Genomic DNA, 12,376 nt, shown 5'->3' with positions numbered 1-12,376 from the left:
ACATATTCCTAGCAGGATGTACGATAGACGTATAAATAATCAGAAAGGACATGTTTTAATGTCGTTACTTGTATGTAAAAAGTACAGTTTTTTTTATGAATACTTGTTATTTACAGAAATAAAAATAACTTTAGCAATAACTTTCAGAACACCGACTTTTTATTAACTTAACTCTTCCAATATACAATATCTGAATTCAAATAAATTTGGTTAGGTATAAGGAATTATTTCCATTCTGGATAAAACATTTTAAGAGCCCATGTGGGTGTTATTGCTTTGCAGTGTAAAGTTAAACGTCCATACATCGATGTAATACAAAATTCATCAATGAATTCGCACTTGAAAGTCTTGAGAGCTAGCGGTATCATCGCCACTGCTCCAATACGGGACTGTGTAGTAAAACCTTTATAAAAAAACGCGCTATACGTTTAATGGTGACATGTGGCCAAGTTGCCTTAACGCATGGCCGGTACTTTTTTAATCGCGTGGCGATACCAATGGACGATTTCTCATCGTCGGCGCGTGTAGGCGACGGCGACGGCGACCGCCCACTCCCGCGCTGACTAATGCAACCATCCGACAGCTACCGCCGTCGCTTGCGCACACACGTAAAAATAAATGCAAAACGCATTCTTCACCCAATTTTAAATATTTTTTCTTTATTCCATGCAGTATTCAAAAACAGCAGTTGAGCACACTAACCAAAGCATGATAAAACAATTGCAAGCTAATCGAACCTGACTACTTTTTCTGTACTTTTCCTGTACTTCAGCCAGTCACTAGCCACCGGATCTTGAGTACATACATACTAAACTGACCCATCTCAAAACAATTGCAAAACGCATTCTCAATTTGAATTTAAAGTTTCATTCTTTACTCGAGCCCGTAATCGAGTCATTAAGCAAGATAGCTATGTAGAGCGGTCGAATCGGCCTGTAATTCTATCTGTCAATAATTATTATAAAGCGTAATCCGTGATTGATGAGCAACAGTAGTCGGCCGACGTAATTGACGGGGCTTTGTGCCGTCGCCACCGGCAGTGATTGATCGCCAGATATGTTGCGACATGTAAATCCGCACTCTTAATTAGATGTATTTAATTGTACGATGTTGCGCAAGTTTAGTCGTTTGCGCGGATGCAAGCCCTGATTAATTGTAACAAATACGCGCTACCGCTACGAAGGCTACGCGAAACTCGTTCTAGAGTAGCGCTCTCAGACGAGTCGAACATAATATCCCAAAAATAAGGAAGTTACTTGTGATGTCTATTCAGTCTATTACTACCATTACCTATAATAGTTGCAAATCCATTTCCGAATGATCAGTCAGTCGATTGCAATATTACTTAAAATGTCGGTACTCAACAATTTTCAACACTTCCATCCTAGTCATTGATCCAGTCTTGCAATTGCAAACCATCAGTTATCTATCTGCCAAGCATTGGTAGGTAACCGGTAGCAAGTGAGCGTAGAATCTGTCCGCGGCGTGACTAACGCCAGCAATTACCGCGGGCGGGCGTCGCGGCGTGCGCGGCGCTGCGCCCGCGTCGATTGTTTACGGCGCGCACGCGCGGCGCCCCCCGCCCCGCCGGCAGCTGCTCCGCACCGCACAGGTGGCGCGTGTGGGAACTCGACAGCTCCATGCGTTCCCACGATCGCGCGCCCGCCGCTCCCTATATAAGCCCCCGCTCCGGCCGCCACACCGCATTCCGCGTCCAACGCTCGGCGCTAACGCACGCTTACTCACTCCCCACACACAACCAACATGTCTTACGAGATCGCGTATTCGATCGCAGACGACGGCCCGCAGCCCGTCTCGCGCACTTATCAATACCGCAAAGTGATGAAACCGATGCTTGAGCGCAAGAGACGCGCTCGCATCAATCGTTGCCTCGACGAACTCAAGGAGCTGATGGTCAGCGCTCTCCAATCGGAGGGCGAGAACGTCGCTAAATTGGAGAAGGCTGATATTTTGGAATTGACCGTGCGACATCTGCACAAGCTTCGCCGCCAGCGTCGCCTGGCGCTCAACCCTACAGTGGACGCTGATCGTTTTAAAGCTGGATTCACCCACGCTGCCAACGAAGTGTCCCGTTGCCTGGCTTCGATCCCTGGTGTCGACGTAAGGCTAGGAACGCAGCTGATGACGCACCTCGGACACCGCCTGAACGACATGCAGCGCGCGGCCGCTGGCGCCGACACGCCGCCGGCCAGCCCGCCCAGCCCGGCGCTGTCCACCGCATCTTCCTCGTCTGGCTACGTGACCCCGTCGCCGCCCGCCTCGCCCGTGCCCATGCACACGGCGACCCCCCTGGACTGCTCCACGAACAGCTTCCACAAGAGCCCGGTGGTGTGGCGGCCGTGGTGAGCCCCTCCGAAGCGGGCGGACCCGGCTCCACGGTCACATCTGTTCCCACACCGCTCGGAGCCGCTTGCTCCAATGAGTCCGCCGCATTCGAAATACTAGTGATTGTTCATGTTGTAAACAACAGACGAAAACTCTAGATCTCACAATTTTATTAGTGTTAAATGTAGCTCGTAAGCAACTTAAAGCTTTAATAAAAGTAGCTTATAAGTATATTTGTGATACTAAAGAGTAAATATTATTGTAAAAGTAAGAGATGTTGTACCGGACCCTGTAGAGATGGTTCGGGTTGTTATATTTTTATCGTTGAAAAAGATATGTCACGGAATCGTGAGTACTGGCAAAAGAGTAAGTTAATAAAAACATATTTCTTTATATTTCTGATTTTTATTCCAACATACCCCACACAATTTAAGTAAACTTCAAACTTACTAATTGTAAGTGAAACAACACACCTACAAGTGTAATAATCTGTGTGCGTGTGCGACAGCACGAGAGGTTAAGGTCGCGCCCGACCGACCGCGCGTGCGGAACTTTCCTGTTTACTTGCTACTAAGTAACCAAGGAAGGCTCGCCACTCGCGACCTGACATTGCTGGCGCTAGATAAACGTTGACGCAACCATTCAATTCATTACACTCAGACATGGATAAGATCCGTGTAAAACCAGTTTAGATGGACATAAATGTATGTGAACTCTGAGAATTTGCATATGCATGGACATCACATAATTATTCAAAGCTAATTCGCGCTCTGGATTTTCGCAGCGTAATCTTATTTCTAATTAACTATCTGATACTTAACAAATCTATTTGAAATTATCAAATGTTATAAGTTTCGTAATAATCCTTTAGTGCAGTTTTACACAGGGATGTTAAAAAAAAATACAGTTGAAATATGACGAAATTAGAACTCGCGTCATTAGTTAGGAAAGTACCTATTATAATTGGTTATCATTTAAAAATGCAATGCACCAATAAGCCAACCAACCAATAAAGCCATTGGCCCCAATAAAACCCTTATCCACTATGTCCATAGTAATAAATCATCTTGCAAGTACTAGGGACCAGGGGTCGTGTTCTCTTGGCCAGAGATGTTCAGTAGAAGTAGCACTTGGTAATAGTAATACGAAACAACATCGAAAAGTTTACCGGCACGCACTACCATGAGTTTACAGTGACCGTACTCGATTGTGGAGGCACTGTACAATTCTCCATACAAATAATTTACGCCGTCGCTATCGAGTACGGTCACTGTAAACTCATGGTAGTGGTACGGTAGAGCTCTTCTAAAGGGATAGCTCATCTATGTACATGTATGTATATCTAGGAATCTCAACGGTTGCCAATTGCATGTTTTTTTCTTTATTTTTGTACAATAAACGATTTACATGAATACGTAACATTTAAGACGAGGCAATCAAAAATATACTCAAGTGAACAAAATTTTGCCCACTCTACATACAAAATTACCTATTACTACATAGATCCTCAACCAGATTTTTTGCCGCTTAGTATAGTTTAACGCTAACTCCGCCCACACAAATAGGTCAACAAAATCATATGCGGCATAGGGCCTAAAAGTATAAAATGAATAATTAGAAGTAAACAAAAAACTATAATTATTTCTCCCATTTTCTGTAAACGTTATGTTTCGCAATAATTGATAAAATTTAAATATTTTGGACACTGCTATGGAGCTCCAATATATCAAGATTTTTTTTCACTAATCGTGTTTTGACTCAATTCCCTACATGAAAATAACATAATTACAATTTCATTCACATAACAACCATCCTAGCTCACAATATAAAAAAATGCCCAAAAATCGAATGCCTCGTCTTAAAAGTCAAAAATTTAAAGCACTTCCGAGTGTTTATCATGAATTAAACATATTGCTAAAAAATCTCTTCGAAGTTTTAGCAGCTTTGCAATGGTTTTGGTCACGACTAGACCATCGTGGCCGAAAAGTCAAGATAGTTTCAGTAATAAACACTGTATAATAAATAATTTTACTTTTAAAAAGTTACAAAGTGGAGTCCTGATCTGCAGAGTGGTCACCAATAAATATTTTTTCCTCATTTATATGTTGTTTTGTAGTATTTATTTCATGATATTATTCAAATATAGAGTCTAAGTAATTAATAAAATTAATATTTAAATAACTGATGAAAATTAAATCCTTTTGACTCCACTTGGTAACTGTGACTCTTCTCGCGAAAATGCCCATATATTTATATCGTGATAAGTCCTGGGTATGCTATTAACTATACTCGTAAGTTTCGACGTATTTCCCAACTGGCTTAGAAGCACCAATTTATTAGATCTAACTCAATTGGAGAGTTATGTCAGTCATTTCTCCGTGACTCGGGGCCATTCCCGATAAAGTTGACTAAGGGATTAACCCGAACCAAATCATCAATATACCTGTGTATTGTATACGCAGGTACAGTATAGATATATTCAATGTTTTTGGCAACTCATCGTGTGTCGTACAAAATATTGTGGTCTTTATACGTAACGTAAGTATAACACCAACTCATATTTACAAAAGAACCTACTAGGATTTATGAAACAGCACAATGAAATAAATAAGAAAAACAGAAAACAGGTACTTACATCGATTAAAAATGCAAGGTAAGCAATAAATAGGGCAGCATTTAATTCCAAGACAAAACTAGACTGTTTGAGTTAGTTAAAATTTCGGTCCTTTTTTTTTTTTTTTTATTCGACGGGATGGCAAACGAGCAAGTGGGTCTCCTGATGGTAAGTGATCACCGCCGCCCATAGACAACTGCAACACCAGGGTATTGCAGATGTGTTGCCAACCTAGAGGCCTAAGATGGAATACCTCAAGTGCCAGTTATTTAATGTAGTGTCTAGGTACTCTTGTTTCTGATGTCCTGACAATCGTTTAATTTAAAGGTTCCCCTTGCTTTTATAAATCTTGTTATCTGTTAATTTCATGTGTTTTATGTACAATAAAGAGTTATACAAATAAATACTAAAATGATAAACTGCACTCGTCACAAGTCAGCTAAGAAAATATATTTATATTTTATATTCCACTAGCTTTTGCCCGCGACTTCGCTCGCGCAGAATTTAGTATGTAGCTTTTCATGATCTCACAGGAACCATAGGTACTACCTACATTATTTTGGGATAAAAATTAGCCTACCTATATGTTAATCCAGAGTACATGTTACCTGTATGCCAAATTTCACGCAAATCCGTAAAGTCGTTTTATCCAAACAAACATCCATCCATACAAACTTTCGCGTTTATAATATTAGTAAGAAGTAAGATATGTGCGTAAGATTTAGGGGCTGTTTCACCATCCATTGATTAGTGTTAACTGACGGTTAAATGTGATGCCGTCTATTCGAACAAAACAAATAGAGATGGCATCACATTTAACCGTCAGTTAACAGTAATCAATGGATGGTGAAACAGCCCCTTATTGTTGATACTACACACTAACTACATAAATAATATGAGTGGAAACGCATTAACGCATGACGATTGATAGTCCTCTTTTGTCATAGTTGTCATTGTGTGTTGCATTTAGGTGTTGAGTTTACTATTTGATTTTAGATTTTGTTCAAATACGCTCTTAGAATACGCCCAACCCAAGCTGTCCTATACCCAACTTTTTAAATCATCTATATTTCAACTCTACAATACGCAAAACGTAATGATTTCGTTAAAGTTGTTTAATAGAACCGCACTATCTCAAACATGTTTACTACACCTACCGCTGCGTGAAAATTACTTATTTATCTAGGAATAACTTGTTTGTTATTTTTAAACAACTTCGGTCTGATTTTAGACTTTAATAACCCCGATAAAAATTAAGGTCATGTATAATTGTCCAGACAATAATAAATGAATTCATAATATTTTTATCATAAGTAAAATATCACAGTACGAACATTCAAAACAACTCTCGAGAGAGCTGCATGCTTAGGTTACAATAATTCATCACAACAATTCCATCTGATCGATACTAGTAACGCCATCTATGTTGTAACGGAGTATCATTTTGAAAGCTATCATGGCCTGGCGCCATCTAGTGGAAAGCTCTGTTATTGACAAGAGCTTTCAAGAAGTTTCAACTTTGGTTCTACTACAATCATATCAAAGAGTATATAATCACTACGTTTTAAGAGTCGGAACTCTCATACAAAAACAATACCACGATTGTAGTATGAATTCAGTGTCTTTTTGGTGCCAATATCAAGAAACGAACTGCACAGACTAAAAAGGGCCGAAAAAGTCACATTGACAAGTAGTGTTGTTAGGAACAGTCGATATTATCGATATTGTAACAGCATAGTGTTGTGCTTTTTTATCGATATATTGTCAAAAAACGGCACGTAGTGGTGCGCTTTTTATTAATTAAATGATCGAATTAAAGAAAAAAAAGTTGTTTTTCTTAATAATAATTTATTTTCATGTCATGGATCTGTTTTTTTTTACATAGGTAAATACAGTTTCACGTTACACAAGTATTGTATTGTCCGTTTTGCACTGCACAGCACTTGTGGAAGGCTGTGCATGTAAATATTCCACACTGGGCAACTCCAAAGCTGAACCTGAAACAAAGTTAAATTTAGCCAGTAGCTTACACTAACTAATGCAAGATAAAATAAAATTGGTACGCACAATCCAATTTTTGTCATATTGCAGGTCAATGACCTATGTTTACCTAGACAACTTTCTTACAATTTCTTGCCTTATTGTCAAATATGTCTTTACTTGTCAAATGAATGAAATGAAATGTAAGGTGATCTTGGAGTTAGTTGACAATACATAATTTTGTATACCTCTGATAAACAATCTACTTGCCATGCCAAATGTAATGAAATTAATTCTGTAGTTTTACCCGATTCTGGTAAAGCCCAAAAGGAGGATTATATTTTGACCTGTATGTATGCATATCTATTTCTATCCTCTAACTACTAAGCAGCTCAACCTATTTTTAACCCTAACGCAAAAGAGGAGTGTTATTACATGAAGTGTACCATAAACACAGACAATACAGAAAAAATGGTCAAGTGCGAGTTGGACTCGTACATGAAAGGTTCCGTAAACAGTTCAATAAAAGTTTTTCTGAAAATTCTTCTAATATAAGTTTTTTTTTTGCTGACTGTACTATATGCCCCTGGTTACCAAAGTACTCGTCAAGACGACAAACGAGTCCAAACTCGATGCAGTTGTGTTGTTTATCACAGTGTTCCTATGGTCACCCGCTAGCTTTATCATCAGATCAACTCTAAAATTCTAAATTATTCTATAAGGTATAGATTTTTATCAGTGATAGCTTACCTGTTGTATTGTCAGTTTTACACTGCGCACCACTTGTAGAAGGCTGTGCATGTAAATATTCCACACTGGGCAACTCCAAAGCTGAACCTGAAACAAAGTTTAATTTAGCCAGAAGCTTCCACTAACTTATACAGGTGAAATATAATTAGTGTGTATAGCCAATTTTTCTGTCTATTACTAATGCTCTGACCGGCAACTATACTATACACTCAAAATACCTAGCATTATTATTGATGACGAAGCAAATTAATTTATAACATAATATATTGTATGTAAAAAAAATATGTGCATGTGTATTGATGGTATTTATTAGGGTTATAGTTTATGGGGGCAAGGTGCAGGCATAAGCTGAGTCGCTTTCCCTTTTGATAGTTTGATTGTACTTATTATTTGTTATGTACCTATGTAGAATTTGTAAACAAACTATTAAATCAATATCTTTTATTATTTTATTATTATTATTATAAGATGCAGTAAGTCAAGTTGCAATAGAGATAAATTGAAAATAAAATAAAGTGTTTACCTTGGCTGTTCTTGCCATCTTTAGGGGAAACCCTTCAAGAATTTCTTCAGAAAGAGGTGGCATGGGAAGTCCCAATTTTGGTATGGCTTTCTTCTTCAGCCGGGTTTTCGATTTTGTGAAATCTCGTTGCCAACTACTTTCACCCACTGCTTACAACTGAAATAAAATTTAATTGTCGTGATACTATATAATACGAATTGACGTCGGCCAGCCAAATATAACCTCAACACCTATTATCAGATTTATCAGTAACTTTACTTACACATGTTCACTTAGAGGAAATCTAGCAAAGAACATTTTGTTTTCACAATGTTTTTCTTGAATACCACAAATTTCGCATCTCCTCATGTTGAATGGTTTCTTAGTAAAGGACAGCCGTGAAAATAACGGTAAAAACTAGAGTCCTGTCTCGAATAAATGCACTTTAGTGAAAGAAAAGTTAATGCGGAGGAGAAATAATCTCAAACTCAACGCTATTAACAAAGAAAACACCAAAATACACGAAAATTCAAACAGTAAACACAAAATCTCGCGAAGGCGTTCGTTCCCACGCAGCTAGGGCTATGCGGTATTGGGTTTGATGGCAATACCGGTATTATTCCGGTACTCAAATTTTGAAAACCGGTATCCCGGTATTTCGGTATTTTTTCGGTATTTTCCGTATTTTCCCTTTATTTTTCTTTCTTTCTGTATAAGTCTGTTATTTTGTGGAAATATAACCAATATAAATGAAAAGCAAGACTTAATAAACCTCTTTTAATGAGCAAGTATTAAAATAAAAAACTGAAGTTGTTAATTGTTAACTAATACTAATATGGGATTCTCTAATTTTTCGGTGAAAATTGTTTCGCCGTTCCCAAACAAATTTTCGCATAATAACTTTTGCTTGTACGTGACTGATTAAGTATTCAGTTCAAGCTTAAAAGGTCTCTACTGATGAAAACTACGCTCCGCCCGGAACCTGCTCAGCTCCAAAACCCCGAGAGCTTTCAGCTCAAACTTCAAAACCGTTTCGAATGCCTGTGTAGCGACGTGGACGATTACATCGACGGGTTTGTGGAAGCTGTCCATACGGTCGGGTCTAACTTCTTCAAAACCCGCCGTACTATAACCAGTAGGCTCTCGCGCTCTGGCTTTAGGCTCATGGAGGTAAGGCGTGAGATGCTGCTACAGTCCTCTGGTGACGCTTGTCGCTATCAGCAGTTCAATAGGCAGGCAGATCTCAAAGTCTCTGAAGCGCGATGTACGCCGATTTAATACCAAAAGCATTGAAGAGGCTATTAAGCGTAACAGAGGCTCTAAGGTGTTTACCAGGGATCTGTCTGTTAGTCAAAGCCAGTTAATGAAGTTGAAGACCGGCGACGGCAGAATCATTTCATCCAAACCTGAGCTGTTGGGGGAAGTTGAGAGGATTTATGGATAGCGACACGACAACCCGAACACCCGTCGAAAATCTAGCTAAAAACCCGAGCGCTAGATTAACCCGACACTATCACGATAACATCCCGGACGTCAGCCTGTACGAGATTAGTATGGCCCTCAAACAGCTTAAGAATGACAAAGCCCCGAGTGACGATGAAATTACAGCCGAACTCCTGAAGGCGGGTGGTAAACCAGTCCTTAAGGACCGTCAGACGCCGTTTAGTTCCATTCTACACCAAGGGAGAACGCCGAAAGCATGGAACAGAAGACAGTGGTGGTGGTCATCTTCAATAAGGTGATAACACCTTGCTGAAGAATTATAGACCCATCTCACTTCTGAGCCATGTTTACTAGCTATTTGGGTCATCACAAAACGTCTCGTAAGCAGATTTCACGATTTTCAGCCTCCCTAACAAGCCGGCTTCCGAAAAGGCTATAGTATCGTAGACCACATGTACGTTGCGGCAGGTTATACAGAAGACCGAAGGGTATAACCTCCCCCTTTGCCTTGCATTTGTGGACTACGAGAAAACCTTCGATTCGATCGAGACTTGGGCTGTGCTGCAGGCTCTCCAGCGGTGCCAACTTGACTACCGGTATATCGAAGTGTTGAAGTGTCTGTACAAAAACGCCACTATGCCCGTCCGACTAAATGACCAGAGCACGAAGCCTATTCCTCTGCAGCGGGGAGTCAGACAAAAAGATGTGATCTCTCCGAAACTGTTCACCGCTGCATTGGAGGATGTTTTTTGAGGTTCTGGACTGGAAAGGACGAGGCATCAACATTAATGGCGGGTACTTCACTCGCCTTCGATTCGCCGACGATATTGTAGTCATGGCTGAGAACATGGAGAACCTCAGTGCTATTCTCGCAGACCTCAGCAGTTTCCGACCGAGTTGACCTAAAAATGAACATGGGCAAGACGAAAGTCATGTCTAACTAATGTCCATGTTGTCCCAACTCCCGCAATAGTCGGGGTCTCTGCGCTCGAAGTTGTTGACGACTATGTATACCTGGGACAAACGGTCCAGTTAGGTAGGTCCAACTTCGAGAAAGCTTACACTATAAATAAACAAAGCAAACTTGTGCGTGGTAAATTTTAAACTTGAAAGTAGATTAAAAGGTAAGTAACTTCAAAAGCCATAAGTCTGAAGACAAAAGTTATTAAAGGTGCTTGCTTGTTTGAAATTAAAGTCGACTATTACTATTTTACACAAACTCAAAATACCGAAAAACCGGTTTTGTAGATATTTAATACCGGTATTAAAGAAGGGGAAAAAATGTCCGGTATCCCGGTTTTTCGGTAATACCGAATACCGGTATCCATGCCCTACACGCAGCAGATGAAGGTTTGTGGGCTGCCATATAAAATTGAAAAAATAGAACTAAATTTTTTTCATTTACTTAAATAAAAAAGGATATCCAGTCAGAATTATTTTTATATTGTATTATTTATCTTAGTAATATTTTTTTCCGCTTATTTTTTTTTCACAGCTTCAAATGTGAAGAATTGCAAATATTATAATTTAAGTGAAATCTTCTAAACACAGATCATTTCATAAATATGGCAACCAATAAGTTATTTTGGAGAGGTTGGTACAAAAAAGTCACTAGCTCCATACATTAGATTTTTTGTATGGAGTTTCAACCCACTGAATCATATATGACCGGGATTCCCATTTATTTACAGTGTGTAGTGTTTATTTGCCAATTTAGAACTTAGTTCCTACTTGAACAGTTTTAGCACTCTGACTTCTTACGTATGATTTCACCTCATTGCATCATTGAACTATGCTATGACGAGTTATGATAAATGATAAGGGGCGCACGCGCGACGGCCCAGCCCAAATTTTTACAACTTGGATTATCATTGGCCTGGCTCAATTAATGATTAAATACAAAAAAAAATCAAATGACAAATATAGAAAGAAGGGATGATAGAGGCCCTGAACGTACCTAAAGACCTGTTTACATTACTCCAGCAAAATATTTGCAGTAGCATGGTATTATAATGCCGCGATGCTGACGGGTAACAAACAAGAGAACGATCATGCTACTGAAATGATTTTACTGGAATAATGTAAACAGGGCTTTAAGTGATTTTTCAGTGTGACGCAAACGAAAGGAATGAATCTCTTGCTCCACATAATATTTATAGAATATTTCTCTCATACCGCTGACTATACTCTTTGGCCGAATGATAGGTGAATATAGCGGTCACACGCGAGTATCGTACATTATCTATCTGTTAGGTACTTAATAACCTATATGTATCTAATCTGTGCTCATACATTTAATTCTTTTCATTTTATAATAAAAGGGTTCGGCCAAGTAGACATTGAAACAAATAGAGCCTGCTCGTACATAAGTTTTTTTTTAAGCTTGTGCCATTTAGCCTATGTCCCTGGGTCTCAAACTGTGCTTCACTTTAATCGGTTCAGTGGTTGAGGTGTGTGAAGTTAGCAGACAGACAGATATATAGAGTTAGATAGAAGCGCATCAACAGTAATCGCGGTGGAGCGATATTAGCTACAATTAGTGGCTGATTTACATTGTAGCAGTAGATTCGTGCCAGTATTACTACTTATAGCAATGCACTGCGTATCCGCAGAGTAACAAGTTACGAATGATCGATTGAGTCGAGAGCCATAACGTAGGTAGGTACCTGTCGTAATTAGGTACGTTTAACACTGTTTTAACCACAACGAAAATGTATTAACTATATCACTTAGATTTTTTT

General features: G+C 39.3%; 1 protein-coding gene across 1 annotated transcript; it reads left to right on the top strand.

Annotated features, from left to right (window-relative positions):
* The first annotated feature begins 1,690 nt into the window (after positions 1-1,690).
* LOC141436769 (enhancer of split mbeta protein-like) lies at positions 1,691-2,741 on the top strand. Its single transcript, XM_074099807.1, has one exon. It carries the CDS (start codon positions 1,765-1,767, stop codon positions 2,365-2,367), a length of 603 nt encoding a protein of 200 aa, XP_073955908.1. The 5' UTR covers positions 1,691-1,764; the 3' UTR covers positions 2,368-2,741.
* The last annotated feature ends 9,635 nt before the right edge of the window (positions 2,742-12,376 follow it).

This window comes from Choristoneura fumiferana, chromosome 17 (genome assembly GCF_025370935.1).
Source record: "Choristoneura fumiferana chromosome 17, NRCan_CFum_1, whole genome shotgun sequence".
In the NCBI taxonomy this organism is placed as follows: domain Eukaryota; kingdom Metazoa; phylum Arthropoda; class Insecta; order Lepidoptera; family Tortricidae; genus Choristoneura; species Choristoneura fumiferana.
The sequence above is the reverse complement of the archived record's forward strand: the minus strand, read 5'-3'. Positions and strand labels throughout refer to the sequence as shown.

Coding starts and splice junctions, on each gene's coding strand:
- LOC141436769 (XM_074099807.1), top strand. CDS start 1,765: ATGTCTTACGAGATCGCGTATTCGATCGCAGACGACGGCCCGCAGCCC.